Consider the following 20120-nt stretch of genomic DNA (forward strand, 5'->3'; position numbering starts at 1 on the left):
AGGGGATCGTGGGCCTCGTACGGAGATTAGAGGCTAGCATGGCTGGTATTAAACAAACAATAAGTCAAAACAAAACAGCTGAGACATCAGAGGACAATGTTCAGTAAAGTCATAATAAACTTATTCTAGACTAAATAATTTTCTTTCTGTTTTTAGTAGTGCTTTTCTAATAGGAGTATTTGAGTAAAACTTATGATTTTTATAGTAAAGCAATCATATAAAATGCTGATAAGTATCAGTAGGTTAAAATCACAACTATTTGCCATCCCCAAACTACAATTTATTGGAAAAAGCAATTGTTCGGAACTAAGTGTTAAGGATACCAACCACGGAGAGCTTGTGAATGCTCCCCTTAGAACGTGGATTTAAACAACTGTGCCTTGTCTGCAGCTCCACTGCTGTGAAACGTTGTGCAAGTATTGTGTAAATCTTGATAGCAGTGTGACACTAGTGGTCTGATACAAATGGGTGTTTTTATCTATGTGTAAAATGCTTAGAAGAGAGAGATTTATTCTAATCGAGAAATTACCTTTTTCTTGCTTTTCTGAAGGATATGCTTTGAATTATTTTAAATTCCCAAATCTGTATTGGTTTAGTTTGGAATCTTAACTTTACACTGATAAACCATGTAGTCATCTAGTGTCTTTGTTTTCAGGTTTTAAAATCTGAATTTTGATTCTGATACACAGATCTGTGCCTCAGTTGATGCAGGACAGAGTTGGCATTCAGTAGCTGCTTTCAGATGTGCTGGGAGACACTGCTAGGTGCTGCTGTGAACAGCTTCCATTTCTTAACAATTTTAGGGTAGAGTATGTTGTTATGGGGCAGCAGGCTTACTGACCTGGGGAGGTAAAAATCCAGTGGCATCTAAGTGTTCCACTCTCTGAAGACTTTCATACGCCATGTGGCCTAAAGAACGCTTCTCAAGTAGTTCTTTTCCTTCCTTTTTATCCTAATTCTTAATGTTATCTCTTACATTTGCTACTTTGCCAGCCAAACTAATGAAGGTGTTTGTGGATTGCAGACACTCCCATCTTCAATTAAACAGTTTTTATGGGTGTAACACAGCCTCTGCGGCACTTAAGCAGCATCAGTGTTAAGCATCACATAGGAAATTATAAAATACAGTATTTAGTTGCACAATTCTATTTATTTCAAGTTTTTGCAAAAAATGTCAAGGTTTCATTATGGCCAATAAATTATGTTTCATTAATAAAAGGAAATGTTCTATTTTTACTACTCCTATGTCCTACTTAATTGGTAAACAGATTATTTGAAGAAAGTTGATCTTTAGAGGACAAGGATCCAGGGGGAGAATAACGTGTTGGGTTTTTTGTTTGTTTGTTTGTTTTGTGTGTGTGTTGGATAAATTGGTATGGTCAGATTGTTTTGCCTTTGTAAATGAAAGTGAGTTTTATAGGTTTTTCCCCTTCCATATGGAAGGGCAGGAAGGATTGGTGTTTTGTTGTGTGCTTTTTGTTGTTGTTGTTATGTTTTGTTTCTTTGTTTTCCTGACTAAATTTAGTTAATCACTGTTGTGTGTACCTTATGGAGCTAATTGTTTTTTTTGAACCTTCACATGAAATTATTGAGAAATAATCACGCACAACAGTCATGTCAGGAGCAAAGTCCTGAATGAAAAACTGATTCCGTGACACACAACAGTTAAGTAAAAACTTTTTCAATTCACTTATTTTAAAGCTTATTTCCATACTTTTGCCATTAGTTTTGTGATCCAACTTAAAGACTAAATAAGTTTCAAAAAGATTCTGGTCTGAAAAATAATGTGGTCAGATAAAAGCAGCTATTGGTATTTACATAGGAATGAACGTTAAAGCAGTCTAAAGAAAAAAATACTTATTAATAGCTGTGCTCTTAAGTAATGTCTGCTCAACACATTAAGAGTTGGTTAATGAAAATGAAAATTTTCCCTTTTCTTTCAGATGCAGCAACAGAGCTACATGTGTCCAATTCCAGACTCAGAGAAATAGAAAGTATTAATGCAGCACTGAAGTCCGAAGTAAGAAATCTTGAAACATTACTGTAATTAAAAACAATAATTATGATTTTTTTTTTCTGGTAAAGATGAAATGTTGCATCAAAGTTGCTCAGCTTTGGGAAGAACTAGAAACAAGGGTAACAGTGGCATTAGAATGCATCTCTTTTATTTGCTAACTGCCATCACAGTCAGGGGGACAAATATATTTATAGGAATACGCATGTGGTGTGAGCTTTCATCTTGTGCTCACTGGTGCATTCTGCAACTGTTGCTACTCATCATGGGGCCTTGTACTGTAGCAGTAGACTCTGGCTGTGAAAAGCTTGCAAATGCAAAATTCTTGTAAGTTTTGGTAAATTTTAGTTGGTAAAGGGTTAATTGGTTTATTGTATTTCATATTGTGGTGGTTTTACCCTGCCGGGCAGCTAACTCCACCAACAACCCTCTCACTTCCACTCCTCAAAAGAAGAGGGGGAGAAGAAAGTATGATGGAAAGAAAAAGGCTCACAGGTTGAGATAAGGATAATTTGATTAAAGGGAAAAGAAAGGGGGGTAAAACAAGCAAAGGCTGTATGGAAGCAAAGAGTGGGGAGAAAAGTGGGGAGATTATCCTCTACTTCCCATCAATGAGCAATGTTCAGCCATGTCCCGGGAAGCAGGGCCTCAATACGTGTAGCAGTTGTTCGGGAGGACAGATGTCTTCATAACGAGACTGCCCCCTCTTCTCCTTCCCCTTTCCCATCTTTTATTGCTGAGTGTGACACCATATGTCGTGGTATATCCCTTTGGTCAGTTTAGGTCAGCTGCCCTGGCGATGTCCCCTCTCTACCTCTTGCCCACCCCCAGCCTGCTGGTTCTGGGGGTTTGGAGAAAGTCTTGTTCCTGTGCCAGCCCTGCTCAGCAAGAGGCAAAGTGTTGGTGCTATATCAGGGCTGTTGTAGCTGCAGGTGCAGAGCACAGCACTCTATGGGCCACCACAGGGGAAGGACACGTATATATATTCCCGCAGATCTCCATGATGCCTGGTCACGCTTGGCAGCGTGTCTTTTGTTGCAGGCACTAAAGATGGGTGAATGTGTTTCCCCCACCCTGATGCAGTTTTCTTTCTGTTGTCAGTGTAGTCATTTTGATATAGCTGCAGATGCTTGTGCTCTTCCAAGGCTGCTTGCAAATCCCATGTGCCCTTCAAAGGACTGTTGGCCTTGTGACTCTTTGTAAACCAACCACCTCAGTGTATGTCATCTGCTCTCAAGAGCGTTGAAAAGCTAGATAGTATTTTGGGGAAGTAACAGTTTCCTGCTTCTGTTTTTAGACTCTTGTTATTTGCTGTTGACCAATGTCAGAATAATGGTCTGTATGGATCTTGGCTCCCGTTAATGCTCTGTGGCTATTTTTAAGTTTCACATGTAATTCAGCCTTGAATTTTTCTTCTTGGCACTTATGACTACTGTAAATGGCCATGTCATACAAAAATGGAAAGTGGTCCATTTTTGGACCACAAAATCAAGTTCATGGGTGTGAACGTGATTTTAGGACCACACATGGAAGTTAGAGTTACTGTGTGTTTTGAGTCAAATATGTGAAAAATCTATATATTTAAATAATATTTATTTTTTTTTTACTGTTCAGCAGGCTTCTGCTTTTCTAGTTCTGTAAGAACTATTCAGAATTTACTAACATCTATTTCTCATTTTTGCTAGAATGAGAGACTGAAAAAAATCTGCAGTGATTTAGAAGAAAAGCATGAAGCAGCAGAACTTCAAGTAAAGCAGTTAACTATAGAGTACCGAAATCAGCTGCAACAGAAAGAGGTATGATACAGAGTAACATGTGTAAGTATGTCCAATATGCATTATGTTGTTTTTTTCTGTTATAGTGTCTGTGGCCTTTCAGTTGAAGTGTCAGTTGTAAATGTACTGTTATAGATTGGTTCTTTATTAATATAGACACTGAGAGGCCAAGACATGAATTTCATTGAATCATGTAAAGTAAGCAGTGCTGCCAGGAGATAAATGAGGAAAGAGAAAACTGGGAATATCATGTGTGTATCAGAATTTTTGTTTCTGTAATCACTGAGAAATGATACTTTTAACTGCTTTGTATTTCTAGGTCAATTGCCTTTTTTAAGGAAAACATTGGGAGCAAACTCCTTTGAAACAGTTACATTGTCTGTTAATATTGTAATTATTTATCTTAAAGTAACAACTAAAGGAAACAGCTACCTTTCATAATTTGAGAAAGTGCAGCTTTGGTGTAAACACCAGTTTTATCACCTGCTGTGTAACATGAGCTTTTGTAGCCTTTTAAATGAAGACGGTTGCCGCTATGCCTAGAATATTACACAAAATGAGTTTTATTTCTGCTTTATTTGTAAACACATAGGGGAACTAGAGGAAGCAGAATTTTGAGATGTGTAGAATTCTGCTCATAAAATATAACAGAGTAGTTATGGGAGTATTGCATGCAGCTAATTTTAGCTTAGTGTAAGTAAGTTTGCAATATAGTGAAAGGTTGAGCATAAAATAAATCAAATATAATGTAAATAATATTTATAATGCGAAGTTTAATTTCCATATTTGAACAAACTCTTTAAACATATATATATATATATTTTTTTTTTGGACAGCCTATTACCTTGAATCTTGATATAGTACATAGGTATCTAGACTGCTGAAAAACCTCTATGGAAGTAGGTGTTGAAATACTTAACTAAAAAGTATTAACACTTTTAATATGTCCCTTGTGTGAGATGCTTTGTAACACATCAGCTAAGACTGCTTTTCTCCATTAGGAGAGTGTTGAAGGGTTTTTCTTCCTTTATTTTTTTAGTGGAAGAGACCAGTAATTTATGCTGGGAGGGTGATGTTTGGTTGGTTAATATTTCATAAGAGTATATTTTATTTCATTATTAGTAGTATTTATAGTATATTAGTATATACTATAGTATATACTATATATATATAGTATATACTATATATATAGTATATACTATATATATAGTATATACTATAATATATATACTATAGTATAGTAATATATATATATTATAGTATATACTATATGTATAGTATATGCTATAATATATACATTAGTATATATTATTTCATTAGAGTATATTTTGATATTCTTACTGAAACAATGCATTATATTCTATATGTTCAGGTGGAAATCAGCCATCTGAAGGCTAGACAGAATGCACTGCAGGAACAATTGCAGAAAGTACAAACGGCTGCTCAGTCATCGCAGTCAGCTGCTGGTTTGCAACCAGCTACTACGTCAGCTTCCTTTGTTCCAGTGGTTAGGCATTCCTCAGGTTTTGAAGGAGATGACATGGATTTTGGAGATCTAATCTGGTCTCAGCAGGAAATAAACAGATTGTCCAATCAAGTTTCTAGGCTTGAATCTGAGGTGGACCACTGGAAGCAGATTGCACAGGTGAGTCTTCCCTCTGTCTTCCCCTCCAAATTAGTATTTTCATTGCATTTGGTGTTTCTGGTGTCTTTATAACTTCATGCTGTAAAATTTATAGAAGCAACATGATTTGATGGAAGAGCTGAAACCTAATGATCTTAGTCATTTTTTTATTTTTTTTTTGCCATTACATGACTAGGGACACATTCCGTAAATGTTTTCCCAATGCCTTTTTGTGATGCTTTCAAGTGTGATTTGTCAAGTAAGGAAAAGCTTGTCATAAACGTTCACATAAAATATTAATACTACTTCAGGGTTTCATTTTTATGGAGCCTTTCAAAGAAACACTTTTCTTCTAACTATCTGTGATATCGACTGCTTATTGACAACATGATGCTATCAAAAGTACTAGATAGTATCACAATTCTTGATATGTCAGTTATACTTTATGGTCTGTGGATGCAAGAAAGGCTTTCAGGCTGTTGTGTGAGTCATCATTTCTCAACTATAGCCTGATTTCAGAGATAGTACTTGCTCTACATGGAAATACAGGAGTAAAATTAAGCAATCCTGTTGCTTTGTGTAACTAGGTGCAATAGTGTCATGTCCCTACTTCTCCTCCACCAATAATTTTACATTTGCATCTAATAAAAAGAAAAATCAATAGAAAATTATTATTTTTAAAAAATACACTTTTCTAGGTGTGTTTTCAGCATAGATTTGAACTTTATTTCACGTTAGAAGCTTCGTATTTACTTCATGTTACCTTTGTTGTTTTCTACCTTTGATTACCAAAAGAGGATGTGCTTACTTGAAAAACGAGTATTAATCGTGATCACATGGAGGTGTAATTTTTCTTTTCTCAGTCTTCCAAAGTGCAAGGGACGAATGTTGCTGAACAAAGTGAAATATGCAAGCTGCAAAATACCATTAAGGTAAGATGACACCTTTGACAACCTAGTCCTAGCTTATGCTGTATTATTAATGGTTTTGTATTGATGGTTTTGCACATGCACAAGTTAAAAATGTTTATAACACTAGCAGTTACATCTTCTCTGTTTAAAAATGCATGTGGACATGTATTTGTACTACTGGTTGAAATGTTGCTGTGCTAAATTTCAAAACATGGCCAAGTATTCTGAGAAAGTGAGGGTGTTTATATAATTTCATGTATATAGTATCTAAGATTAAAAGAAAGCCCTTAGCATTTATGAGGGCAAATCGCTTTTACAAGATATTGATTACTTGAGACTGAATTTTAGATACACCAAGTAGTTTTTCCTCCCTTTTCATAAACACCTGGTTCTTCTTTCATTGAAGATGCAAAAAACAAATCTTCAAGTCTTCCATGAAAGTTATTAGAAATGTCCTGCTGTATCCACTTCTTATACTGTAATCTTTATGCTATCCTTTTTTAATATTTGCCATTGTGTAGTTGTCTAGTGCATACTGTTTGCAAAAATATATTTTTAATCAAATGACTTTTTAAATGTTTAGAAAAAAACTTGGCCTTTTCTATGAGAAATCTCTTAATAAATCTTTTGATTTTACTAGGGAAAACTTCTGTTTCTTTTGTACTGTTTTTTTCCAGAGCTTCTGTACTGTATTTTACCATTCTGTTTCTCTAACAATATTTTTAGGAGCTTAAACAGAATTTAAGTCAAGAAATAGATGAACATCAACATGAACTTTCAGTATTGCAGGATGCACACAGACAAAAGCTAATAGAGATAACTCGTCGACATCGAGAAGAGCTGAGTGAATATGAAGAGCGAATTGAAGAACTTGAGAATCAGTTACAGCAAGGTCTTTGTTACCACATGCTTGCTTTTTGAGATTACTTTCTGGTTTAATATGCAGTGAATTTTGGTTAAAGTATCAAATATGTATGTAGTAGCAGTGTAGTAAATATTAAGTTGATTATGTTTAGAAATTTGTATTTCAACTTCAGTTCAGTCTTATACTTAAGGTGACACATGTCCTGGTATCTTTAATTCAATGTGGTTGGGTTGAATGCCTGAATTTTTTGGAGAAGTACCATCTGCCAGTTGGGTTACTAGATGAAAAGCTTGAAGGTTGCCATAAGGACCACATGTATGTCTGTGGTGTGATTAGACTGTAGAAGTTGTTCTTACAAAGAGCCTTTGTTATATCTTGAAGGTACTTCATATTCCCCAAAAAGTTAGGTCAGTTGGGGGTCTCTTCTGTATTAATTTTAGAAAACTGACAGATTCAATGTCTTAATAAGTTAGTGTCTTTAATCTTACCTGCGCTTTCTGGTTAAGTATATGTTAATTAAATCTTGAACTATGTGTCTTGCAACACCTTTTAAAACCATTTTGAACAAAGGAGTTTGTAAGTACTTGAAGAGCTGTTTATCAGATCATTCACATACATGATAACTGCTTCAAATGTTAGTTCTATTTATGTTAGTTGTCTGTTGATGATGATCATGTCTTTGTTTGGTACTATAGGAGTGTAATTAACTTTGCTTAAAAGTTGCTAGTGGGTTAGTATTGCAAACCTGATCTCTCTTGCTTTTTAGATGGTGTAAGCACTGATGCTGTGGATAGCTCTAAAACTGGTGAACAGAAAAAGAGTGCTCAGAATCTAGAAGGAGGAAAAGTAGAAGACTTGCAAATTGTAAAAGACCTAGAGGATGAAATAAGAAGATTAAATCAGAAATTATCTTCCGCCAAAGAAGAAAACAAAATTCTTTTGAAAGATCAAGAATTGTTAAAGGTAGAAAAAATACAAATAACCCAGGAATATGAAAGTCTAAAATCTGACTATACTATACTTCAAAGTTCTGTCACAAAGCAAGATGCTCTCTTGAAAGAACAGGAGAAGAAGTTCCAATCCAAGACAACGCTACCAGAAGATGTCGTCAGACTACAGCAAGCACTGTTAGGTACAAAGATGATGTGGGTTTATTTTGTTGTTTGTGTTTTTAATATATCTTCACATATTTCCAACTTTAATGCTCAGAATTTGTTTCAAGGATTTGGAATTGAGTAAGTGAATATGTACCTTTAAAAGCTGCTGCTTTAAATAAAGGTTGTCCACTGAGATAAGGGCAAGCAGAAAAGAGAGCCTAATTAGGATTAGCATGATTCACGTGGGGGTTTCTGTTTCCAGTAGTAATCATGTATGCCAGCTGATAGTCTAATGTTACTGGTCTTTAAAGAAATACTGTAGGTTATCTGTTTTAGAGTCATGTCTTCATGTAGAAAATCTTTGGTACCACAGTGTAGCACTTAGGCAATACTTTAAGTTGGCATAAGTGGATTCAGTTGTGTAAGTAATGCGTTGCTTCACTTTGTTGATTGATGCTGCATTTGAATCTTTTACAGCACTGTTTCTTAAAAAAAAAAATACAATCTTGTCACAAAATGCTGTGAAACTATTCTCTTTTGAGCAGTAGAGTTCTGCTGGGACAAGGTAGGAGGATGTTTTGGGTTGTGTTGTTATTGTTTAGAAAGTAGTAAAACTATATTATTTCTGTCTTCCTTTATAGAAGCAGAAAAGGAAATAGCAAGACTTTCAAGTTTAAATCAGGTAAAGTAATTTCTAAATTAAGAAGCCAAAACGGTTCATAACAGTAGTAACTGATAGAAAACATGTTCTTGGCAGTATATGTTTTTGGAGCATTCACACTTATTTATAATCTTGTAATGGAGGCAATGGTTTTAAATTAATTTTATAATTGCATGTGGAAATCAGAAGTAATAGAAACTCCACAGCATATTCTGTTGAAGAAAACTAGTAAAGTTGCACCTATCACATTGTTATGTAGGCTGCTGTATCATATTTTTCAAGTATTAATTGTAAGTTAACTTCCCTTTGAATTATTAGATGGATAATATTTTAGTGTAAAACTGTGTTCATATCATAGAGGTATTTATTCATCCATGGTCCTTCACTGATAAATATTTATTAGTAAAGACTAGTTAGAGGTTGTGTTTTTTTAAATGCTCTGGATCTTTACCTGGAGTATTCCACTATTTAAACACTCCTTCTATTTTTATAGGCCGACAGTTTCACTCATATGGGGAAAGATATGCAGGCATTTACACCAGATCTACAGGTTCTTAAAGAAGAAAACATCAAACTTAAAAAAGAAAAGGTATGTATCCTAGATTTTCTGGACAGTGTTGTTTAGCTATTTCATGCTGTATAGAAAAAATATTAAAATATTCAAACACCTTTTTGGCATGTAATACTGTTTTACTTTTCATTTAAATGTTGTTAATATTAAATTGATTGTTGTAGTTGGATGAACACACCAGTCAAGCGTAACATCTTAGTGTACAGCTATTTTAAGTTTCTCCACTTTTAATATTGTATAACTTTTTTATTGCACAGAAACATGAGTAAACTTTTGAGGAATTATCAAATGCGCTCAGTGTGGATACCAGTTATCCGGTACCTGGGATATTACTTGTGGAGACCTAGAGATCCTAACATAAAAATGCATGCTTTGTTTTTACCGTTGAGGAAAAAAAAAGAAACCTTTTTGAATCTAAACAGTTTACAAATTTTGTCAAGACAAAGGCTAATACTTAATACTTTTCATTTGACCTAAGGAGGGACTTGAGAAGGAACTGCTACATGCACAACATGAAAAGAAGAATATTCTTTCTACATATTCTGAGGATCAGAATTCAGAGATAAATCAGTTAAGGCAAGATTTGGAAAGGAAAGAACATGAATTAAATGAAAGTATTGCTGAAAGAGAAACATTAGTAGCAGAATTGGAAGAACTAGACAAGCAGAATCAAGAAGCTACTCAGGTAATAAACATTAAAATTACCTACTGAATTTGGAAAATAGATACTTTTGCGTGTGTTTGTTTTTTAAGCTGATCTTCACACATAGATAAATGAACCTCTGGCAAAAAAAAAGTCAGGATCAGTGTTTCACCGTTTCTACCATATTGATGTGAAGTTCTGAAGTGCAAGAAACCCACTTGTTATGGACAAATCTGGCATATCCAGAATGGGTATTAGTTTCCGGAGTCTGGTTAAATACCACTTAATTTTTCTTTGCATGTGCAGAAAAGGCCACAGATTACATGTAAACAGAATGAAATACCTTTTTGTGACTGTCCTGATATATTTGACCTTTAAATATATAGTAGCAAAACATGTTTTTCCAGTATCAGTTTACTTTATAGAATTGAACACATAAAATATTTTTCTATGAGATAAATCCCAGCAAGTATGTTAATACATAGTTAAGTGAGAAATTGAAAATTGGCTATACAGATATATACTCAGTTGTGGTTTTTTGTTTGTTTTGTTTTGTTTCTCACTTAAAACCTTCCTGTTTTTATGTAATGGGTGTTTACTGAATACCAGTTTTAACTTCTGTGAAAAGTTCTGTCTCTTAGTTCTCTTTGAGTTCCTTGGTTTAGATAGTTAGGGTTCTTCTGGGGGGAGATGGTGTTTTTGTTTTCAGCAAAAGGCAATCTATTTCTTCTATATTTGTTTTTAATTTATTTAGTATTGACTACTTGATACTACTTGCCAACTTAGTGTTTTGTTAGTTTTTTTTTAAGTAGGAAACATTGTTTCCAGGCAAATTTTTATTGCTCAGTTGATAAAAACAAAATACATAAGTCTACTGGTTCTCCTTTCCTAATAAATTCTTGTTTGTGTTCATTTCAGCGTGTGATTACACTGAAAGAGCAGCTGTCAAAACAAAACACACAAGCTGATAGTATCACCAAACAGCTGCAAATTGACATAGATTTTGAAAGAAAGAAAGTAGCAAAACTGGAAATGGAGAAGATGGAAACTATTAAGGAGTTAGATAGTCAGAAAGAAAAACTAAGCCAATGTTCATATGCACTTAATGATTTGCATATAAGTAAACAGCAGCTTCAAAATACTATTAAAGATCTTCAGGAACAATTAAAGAAGTCCCAGGACTGTAACTTGCATAACAAAAAAGAAATTAAAGAATTGCAGCAGAGACTAAAAGAAAGAGAGGAGGAGCTTTCTGTATCCTTGAGCAAGTTAACAGAAAAAAGTAACCAGGAAGCTAACTACAGTTGTCAAGATCTGATTCTGAAAGAAAGAGAAGTAGAAATTTCAAAACTACAGAATAGCATTTTAGAAAATAAACAAATAAATGAAGACTTGGAGAAATCTCTATCTGATCTCAAAATAGAAAATGGAAAGCTATTAACAGCCTTTGAAGAAATAAAACAGCAATTAAATGATGCCATTTCTGAGAAGAATAAAGTTTACTTAGAAAAAGACACCGTTGTGGAGGCCTTGAAAATGGAAAAAAAACATTTGGAAACTGAATTAAACCAGACTGAAAAGCGTCTTTTTGAGCAAGCACAGAAGTATGAGCAAACTATTCAGGAATTATCGAATGCACGTAGTATGGACACCACTGCATTGCAGCTTGAACACGAACGCCTAGTTAAACTGAATCAAGAGAAAGACTTTAAGATTGCAGAATTCAAAAGGAACATGGAGCAGATGGAAAGTGACCATCAAGAAACAAAAGAGATGTTGACTACTAGCTTAGGAGGGCAAAAGCAGTTGACAGAACTCATAAAAGAAAAAGAGGAATTTATTGAAAAATTTAAAAATCAAGCCTTGCAGGTAAGGCAGGAACTTGAGGAATATAAGAAAGCTTCAAAAAAGCAGGATGTCTTAAAACAAAATTTAGAAGAAAAAGACAAAAGTCTTGCCATCATGAAGGAAGAAAATAATCATTTGAAAGAAGAAATTGAACGTCTTAAGGATCAACAAAGTAGATCTACACCTATGGTTGAGCCTAAAACTCTAGATATTATTATTGAACTTGAAAGTGAGGTAACGCAGTTAAAAGTGATAAAGAATAATCTTGAAGAAGAAATAGAAGTTCTTAAAAAAACAATAGAAGATCAGAATCAGAAAACAGTGCAACTTCAGCAGTCTTTGCAAGAGCAAAGAAAGCAAATAGATGAGTCTAAAGTTCAGTGTGAACAAATGAATGTCACACATGAAAGACTTTCTTTAGCGAAGGATGAGGAAATTAAAAATTTACAGAAGACAATTGAGCAAATTAAGACTCAGTTGCACAAAGAGAGACAGGTTATTCAGACTGATTCCTCTGATCTTTTTCAGGTAACGAAAGTTCAGACACTTAATGGAGAAAATGGAAATGAAAAACACGACTTATCTAAAGCTGAAATTGAAAGACTAGTAAAAGGTATCAAAGAAAGGGAGATGGAGATTAAGCTTCTAAATGAAAAGAATGTTTCTCTGAGTCAACAAATTGATCAGTTGTCTAAAGATGAAGTCGGCAAACTTACTCGGATCATCCAAGAGAAAGACTTAGAAATACAGGCCCTCAATGCTAGAGTTTCCTCAGCTTCCTATCGGCAGGATGTTCTTTGCCTTCAGCAGCAGCTGCAAGCTTATGTCATGGAAAGAGAGCAAGTATTAGCAGTTCTAAGTGAAAAGACAAGAGAGAACAGTCAGTTAAAAACAGAGTATCATAAGATCATGGATATGGTGGCTGCTAAAGAAGCGGCTTTGGTAAGGTTGCAAGAAGAGAATCAAAAGTTATCTAATAGATTTGAAAATAGCAGCCAAGACATGTTTAGAGAAACTATTCAGAATTTATCCCGTATCATTCGAGAAAAAGATATTGAAATAGATGCTCTAAGTCAAAAATGCCAAACCTTATTGACTGTCTTGCAGACGTCCAGTACAGGTACTGACAGTGGTCCAGGAGGTGTTAACAGTAACCAGTTTGAGGAACTTCTACAAGAACGTGACAAACTAAAACAGCAAGTAAAGAAGATGGAAGAATGGAAGCAACAGGTAATAACCACGGTTCAGAACATGCAACATGAGTCAGCTCACCTACAAGAAGAGCTACACAAACTTCAAGCACAGATTTCAGTTGAAAGCGATAGTAATTCAAAATTGCAGGTAGATTATAATGGATTGATTCAGAGTTACGAACAGAATGAGAAAAAGCTGAAAAGTTTTAGTCAGGAATTAGCGCAAGTTCAACACACCATAGGACAGCTTCATAACACCAAGGATCTTCTCCTGGGTAAACTTGATTTGGTAACACCATCTGTAGCAATGGCTTCCATCATTTCACAGCCTCCGGTCATTCAAAGCAGTGCTCCTGAAGTGCTCAGTGATGAAACTAAACTCCTTCAAAAGGAATTGGAACAGCTGAAAAAAAAGTTGCAAGAAAAAGATTCAACTATTAGGACTCTTCAGGAAAACAATCAACGATTATCAGATTCTGTGGCTACAGCATCAGAGGCTGAAAGAAAGAGTCAAGAGGGGACTGATTCAGAGATGAGGCAGATCAAAGAAAAGCATGATGTCTTACAGAAATCACTTAGAGAAAAAGACATACTGATTAAATCTAAAAGCGATCAGCTACTTTCTGTGAGTGAAAATCTTAGTAACAAAGAAAACGAAAATGAACTTTTAAAGCAAGCGGTGACTAACCTTAAAGAAAGAAATCTAATTTTAGAAATGGATATTCGAAAACTGAAAGAAGAAAATGAAAAAATAGTTGCAAGTTGTAGGGAAAAGGAAACAGAATTCCGAGCACTTCAGGAGACTAATATGCAATTTTCAATGATGCTGAAGGAGAAAGAGTTTGAGTCCCACTCAATGAAGGAAAAAGCTCTCACTTTTGAGAAGTTGTTGAAAGAAAAAGAACAGGTATGTGTGTTCACATTCGTTATCTTGAAATTAGTCACTTGGTAGTGTGTTTTCATGTATATGTAGACATGAAGTATTTGCCTTAAATCTGTTTGTGGCTTCTTACTGCTTTGCATTGCAACAAAAATCCTTCCCCACAAAGTTAAGAAATGAAAAATCAACAGGTGAGTGGCTTGCAGTTGTATCTGTTAATTTTGTATTCATAACCCATGTTCTTCATTCATTTGAAAAATTCTCATTTACTGAACAGCTGCTCAATATTTTGGCTTTTGCCTGTTGTTCATTAAGTGTACTACGTTGTTTTTACTGTATGTTGCTCAAACTTGCAGAGGTGGCAAAGACTAATTTCTCAATGTGTTTTCTTCAAGTGTCTTTCCGATTTGGTCGCTTCACAGCATCACTATGAGATGAATGGGTTCACACGTCATCTTTTATAGCTGGAAAAGCTTTGGTAAAAAAAAAAAAAAAAAAAAGATAAAAACATTGGACAAACTAAATTAATGTTTTCTCTTCCCAATTTAATATATGGAAAAGTAGGTACATTTTTTTGAAGTGTGTTCAGAGAAAAGTTGCAGTGGCTTATGAATTACTGTGTAAGTAATGTGAGAAAGAATCTTTTTTAAAGGAGCCAAAGAATTACGTGGCATTGTTGATACTCGGGTCAACAGCATGTTGTAAGAACTGCTACTGCTGGCATTAAGGAAGCAATATGTGAATCACCATCCTTTTTGAAACACAGGAGTTAAGTACAATGCAACAGAAAACATTTATCAAAACTACAGGAAAAGAACAGAACTCCAGGATATCGATATTTTTTATTTGCTTTGTAGTCTCTGAAACTTAATCTGTCCTAGTGGGCAGTCTTTTCTGGTAATTATTTCCAAATATGTCATCTTTCTTCCACTGTGCTTTTTCTTTTCAGGTCCCCATTCTTTTCATCCTGGTGGCTTCAGTTTCCATTATTCAGTCTTTTCTCAGAAACGTTCCCCTGTCATGTGTTTCTTCTCCTTGCTGCATTTAACATCCTTTTTTATTTTCCAAAATTCTGAGCATTGCTGGTTATCAGAGAGTGATGTTTATGCAAACCATTACAATATAACCTGGCATTCATTTTATCTCCACTATATAACAGAAAATTTCACATCTCTTAAAAGCATTTTCAAACTACCAAATAAATGTGCAGTGTAATATATCCAGGAATTTATCATCTGTAAGTCCCAACTTTGATATATGCGAAAAAATAGGATTTTTTTTTTTTTTTTTTAAGTAGTAAGATAAATGTTTAGCTCTGTTTGTTCCTAGTGGTTGTTTCCCCATCCTATTCTGAATAAATACTATGGAATTAAAAATAGGATCTTTAAGGTATCAAATTACAGTTACATTACTTTAAAAAAAAAAAAAAAAAAAGCTTTGAATTATCATTGGGACTAATGTTAATCAGTTGTGCCAATAAGAAATATACACCTTCTTACCTTTTTTTATTTTATTTTTTTTTAATTATTCTAACTCCAGTAGCTGCTGCTCCTGGAAGCCTGCAGTGTCTGGTTAGGTTCTCTGTGTGTTGCATGTCTTTGCCCTGCAGACCTCTTCACTCACTGACATCTTGGGCTTTCAGTTTCGTAAGCGTGGAACAATTGTCTGGACTTCTTTTTTCTTCACAAATCAGAGTTCTTTTTGCAAACTCTGTGTTCACCGTGGAGAACTATGAAAAATAGTGTTCAAATGTATTTTGTATGGGTGTCAGAAGATAACAGCATAAACAGCAAATTTGTGTGCAGGTTTGCAGCTCTAATGAAAACAAAAAAACCCTGTATTCAGTTTCATTTATAAATAATTGAAGCTTATAAGTATTAATGGTGAAGGAAAAGATTGGTTTACTTTTTACCAACATAATCAATAAAAATACCTGCTCTCAAAATAATATATGAGATGAATGGTAAAAAGGATGCTGGAAAGTTTCAAGTAACTGCAGATGCATCCATTTATTTAGGCTGTGTATGTGAGTTGGAGGTAACAGACATATTTCTTCATGTGCTTATCCTTTATGTAAAGTTGTAACAAATCACTTACAATGAGAAATAATATTCATTGAAATATGACAGTTGAAAATGTGGTGGATGTTGCTGCGATTCTTTGAAGGCTGATCTCTAGAACTGAAGTCACCTTATGGCTTAGTTTTAAGGATTACTTCATGTGTTTAGTCATCTTAACTTCAGGCCAGTTGACATGCCGAGGCAGGTGCTTCATATGTCCATGTCCTAATAAGCAGGTACCACAGAGAAAACATGCCACCCGTAGCAGAAAACCTGAAAGTTTGAAGTATACTTGTGACTGTAGTGCCTTTTAGGAATAAATTTTAGTTTGTTTGGTAATGTGTGAGGGAAATCACACTCAGGGAAAATACTCTTCTGGAGTTTTTTTCTGTGCTATAGGGCCATAGGTGTCTTGCACTTCTCCTTGTTACATTAGTATTTTCTTTCCATTCTTCTGGGCAAATAATACATCTCTTTCAGTAAGACTGCTGTGTTTGAAATCCTCTATGTCTTCGACAGGGCAAGACGGGGGAATTGAATCAACTGCTAAATGAAGTTAAATCAATGCAAGAAAAGGCTGTTACTTTTCAACAAGAGAGAGACCAAGTTATGGTAGCACTCAAACAGAAGCAAATGGAGAGCAGTGCCCTGCAGAGTGAGGTATACCACCAAGTAACTTACAACTGTAAGAAATAAAAAAAATAAAAAATAAAAATAAATTGCATCGTATAATATTTTCTGCATTATTTTTGTTAGCAGTAACTTGTGAAAAATGTTTGAAATCAATATGCAGGCAATATGCTTCAAAGGATGTTTTGTTTGCTTGCATTATTTATGAAAACTGATAGTACAAGCAACTTAAGGTATGTTCTACACAGATACAGCATTTGCGTGAGAAAGAGCAGCGCCTAAATCAGGAACTGGAGAGGTTACGGAATCACCTTCTGGAAATGGAGGACTCCTACACGCGGGAAGTGTTAGCTGCGGAAGACAGGGAGGCCAAGCTAAGAAAAAAAGTTGCAGTTTTGGAAGAAAAACTTGTGTCCTCATCTACTGCAGTGGAGAATGCCAGGTGATCTTTTCATTTATCCAGCAGTGGCACTGTGAATTTTACAGTTTTCTGGAGTGATACTGATAGCTTTATTTTATTGAATTAGCATTCTAGAGCATGCTAGCCAACTGAGAAAACAAAAATATATGAATTCCTGTTATTCTAAATCAGGAAAGTAATTTGAAATTTCCTTGGCAACTGTTATGAACCAAGAAGTTATTTATAATTTTTGAAGCAACTTTAGAAATCTCAGATCTTTGACAGTGCTTAGAACTAGAAACAAAAAAAAACAACAAAAATCCGTCAACCCATCAGTTGAACATAATTGAATAATTGAATATGTCAGAGCATAAAAGATTAACTTAATTGCCTTCAATGTCGAGGCTTTATTCACTTTGAAAGTGCATTTGAAAGTGTTTTATACACTTGGATGCACGGGTGTGCTTGTGGTACTTTGTGCATTGCTTTTGAAAGGAGTACCCATCCTTACCTTATACATTATAGCATAGAGAGGTGTATGCTGCTGTAAACCTTCTTTAACATACATATAAAGCAAGATGCATAGATGCTCTCGTAGGTAGCATAGTTAGAAAGGCTAGAGTTAATTATGGTGGTTTTTTTTATTTACCATAATCATATTTTTCAGTTACAACAATGAAAACCCAAGTATTAAAATTACTCAATGCCTGTCTTGACTCTAATGTAGGCTTGTCGGTTACTTTGAGCAAGATTACTTTTTTATTTTAGTGCAGTTGTCCAAATGAACAAGTATTTCAATCAAATATATCTACGTAGCTGGAGTCTTTCCTACTTCTGAAGTGCTCAAAATGAGCTCTGCTCAACATTCTCAGCAAAGAGATTTCTGAGCTGAGCAGACTGTTGTGGAAAATGTGGAAAATTGTGAAGAAAGTTGAAGAGCTGGGAGAAGGCTCCGTAAAAACTGGCAGAATGTTTCTTAATTCTTCACCAAAACTTGAAAAATGTCTTTCAAGAAGTGTAGCCCATTTCTTACCTAGTATGCACTGTTAAGAAAGACTGAAATGGGAATAAATCAAGTTCATAATAATTCTGCATAATGGGAAGTTTAATGAATATTCAGTGGTGGTCAGGATGGATATATTGAGGTCTGGGAGACTTGCTTTAGAAGTAATATTTGATAGAAAGAACTTGATACATGCAGTAAATGAATCAGGCAAGGTGTGTATGTGGTTTCTTGTTTGTTTTTTGTTGTTAAACATACTTTTCCAAAAATGGATTAAAAGATTATTTTTGTCTTTTTCTAATGCACTTCAAACAGAAGTTTGTTCTTATTTTTGGATTGCCAAAATTTTATTTCCAGGCATATTTAAAATGTGTTGCTAGGGTTTTAGTTGTTTGTTTGTTACTTTGGTTTTGAGAGGAATTTGGGGAAAAATGTTTTCATTTTTATAATTTTTAGTGAAAATTAAAGGTAGATTAATTTTTGATGTGTTTTAATTTTTATCTGTGATGACGTCCTTCATTATCTCAGTAAATAATTTGTTTTCATTAAGTCATCAAGCTAGCCTGCAGGTCGAATCTTTGCAAGAGCAATTAAACTTGGTTTCCAAGCAGAGAGATGAAACTGTGCTACAGCTCACCATCTCACAGGACCAAGTGAAACAGTATGCGTTGTCACTGGCCAACCTGCAGATGGTGCTAGAGCAATTCCAACAGGGTAAGTTTTGTCAAGAAGTACCAAAGACTGCAACACGCATTTTTCAGCTGGGATAGTTACTATATTTTGGTACTTTTAAAAGCATATAGTTACTTGGTTTTCAATTTGGTAGTTTAAATTTCAGAAGCTTTTGTCTTTTAAAAAACTTCATTAAAATTCTGGCCCTGTGAAAACCAATGGTCAGTATCCTATATATGAAACTAGAATTCCACCTCTACTTTGTGAAAACCAGACGTGATAATGCTAAGGTTTTGCAGTTGTGTATCCCCCAAAATAAAGATACTTATTATGAACTGAGATTTTTTTTTTTTTTATTTTAACCCATTAGAAGAAAAAGCCATGTATTCAGCAGAGTTAGAAAAACACCAAAAACAGACTGAAGAATGGAAAAAAAAAGCTGAGAACTTAGAAGAAAAAGTTGTATCACTGCAGGTGGGTTGAATAATTAAGTTGAATACAAATTTAATGCAAATTTTGACTTTTTTTGAGCTATTGTGTTAAGTGTTACTGTTTCAGAGTATACAGTGTTACATAGTTATTTTGTCTTCTCTGGTTGAGGGGTTGGAAACAGGATGAGACTGAAAGAAGGACCAGCAAGGTAGCATATCTCTGAATATCCTATTTCTGAGGGTGTTTACAGTCCAATTATTCTAGAGTACAAGTGATTGAAGCCTTTGTGTCTGTTGTGTTTGATGTATGTTGTATCGGAATAATCGTGATAGTGAACTCATGCTTCTCTCTCTGTCCTTTTCTTACCTTCTCTTCAGGAAAGTTTAGGAGAGGCAAATGCTGCACTGGATGCAGCATCAAGGCTTACTGAGCAACTTGATGTTAAAGAGGAGCAGATTGAAGAGCTTAAGAAAGAAGGTAACTTTTTTTTTCTCTGCTTAAAATATTCCAAGTAGCTGGGGAGTCAATATACATGTAGTGTTCTTAGAAGTTTACCAAAATGTCCTTTATGAGGGAAGAGAGTAATTCTGTGCCACCTTTTGAGTATTCACTCAGTTTATAAAACAATTTTAAAAAAGGTGTTTTCCTTCTGTTAGTGATCTCTCTCAAGAGAAGGCTTTCTAGTTTTCTTCTCTTTAGACACCAAAGCCCTTGATTTAGTTCAGTGTCTCTGTAAAAAGTTTGTGAAATATGAAATGCTGTCACATTTTCCAAAATAATTACCATATTTCACACAGAGGGAGTTACTTTGAGGCAGAGAGAAATTGTATGCTGTTGAGAT

At 34.7% G+C, this 20120-nt stretch overlaps 1 protein-coding gene across 2 annotated transcripts in view; it reads left to right on the plus strand.

Annotated features, from left to right (window-relative positions):
• The window catches only part of TRIP11 (thyroid hormone receptor interactor 11), a 31709-nt gene that overhangs the window by 689 nt on the left and 10900 nt on the right, over nt 1-20120 (plus strand). Inside the window, exons 2-17 of one of the 2 annotated variants that reach the window (XM_082762164.1) lie at nt 1944-2020; nt 3700-3810; nt 5162-5434; nt 6277-6345; nt 7051-7216; nt 7956-8321; nt 8928-8968; nt 9441-9536; nt 9997-10203; nt 11080-12030; nt 12538-14109; nt 16662-16802; nt 17021-17214; nt 18726-18889; nt 19218-19321; nt 19657-19756. In XM_082762164.1, the coding sequence (XP_082618290.1) occupies nt 1944-2020; nt 3700-3810; nt 5162-5434; nt 6277-6345; nt 7051-7216; nt 7956-8321; nt 8928-8968; nt 9441-9536; nt 9997-10203; nt 11080-12030; nt 12538-14109; nt 16662-16802; nt 17021-17214; nt 18726-18889; nt 19218-19321; nt 19657-19756 (4632 nt within the window). Of the gene's footprint in view, nt 1-1943; nt 2021-3699; nt 3811-5161; nt 5435-6276; nt 6346-7050; nt 7217-7955; nt 8322-8927; nt 8969-9440; nt 9537-9996; nt 10204-11079; nt 14110-16661; nt 16803-17020; nt 17215-18725; nt 18890-19217; nt 19322-19656; nt 19757-20120 lie in introns of both variants that reach the window. The other variant, XM_082762163.1, reaches the window with a different exon arrangement.

The sequence above is a fragment of the Aythya marila genome (assembly GCF_965140915.1).
Source record: "Aythya marila genome assembly, chromosome: 5".
Lineage (NCBI taxonomy): Eukaryota > Metazoa > Chordata > Aves > Anseriformes > Anatidae > Aythya > Aythya marila.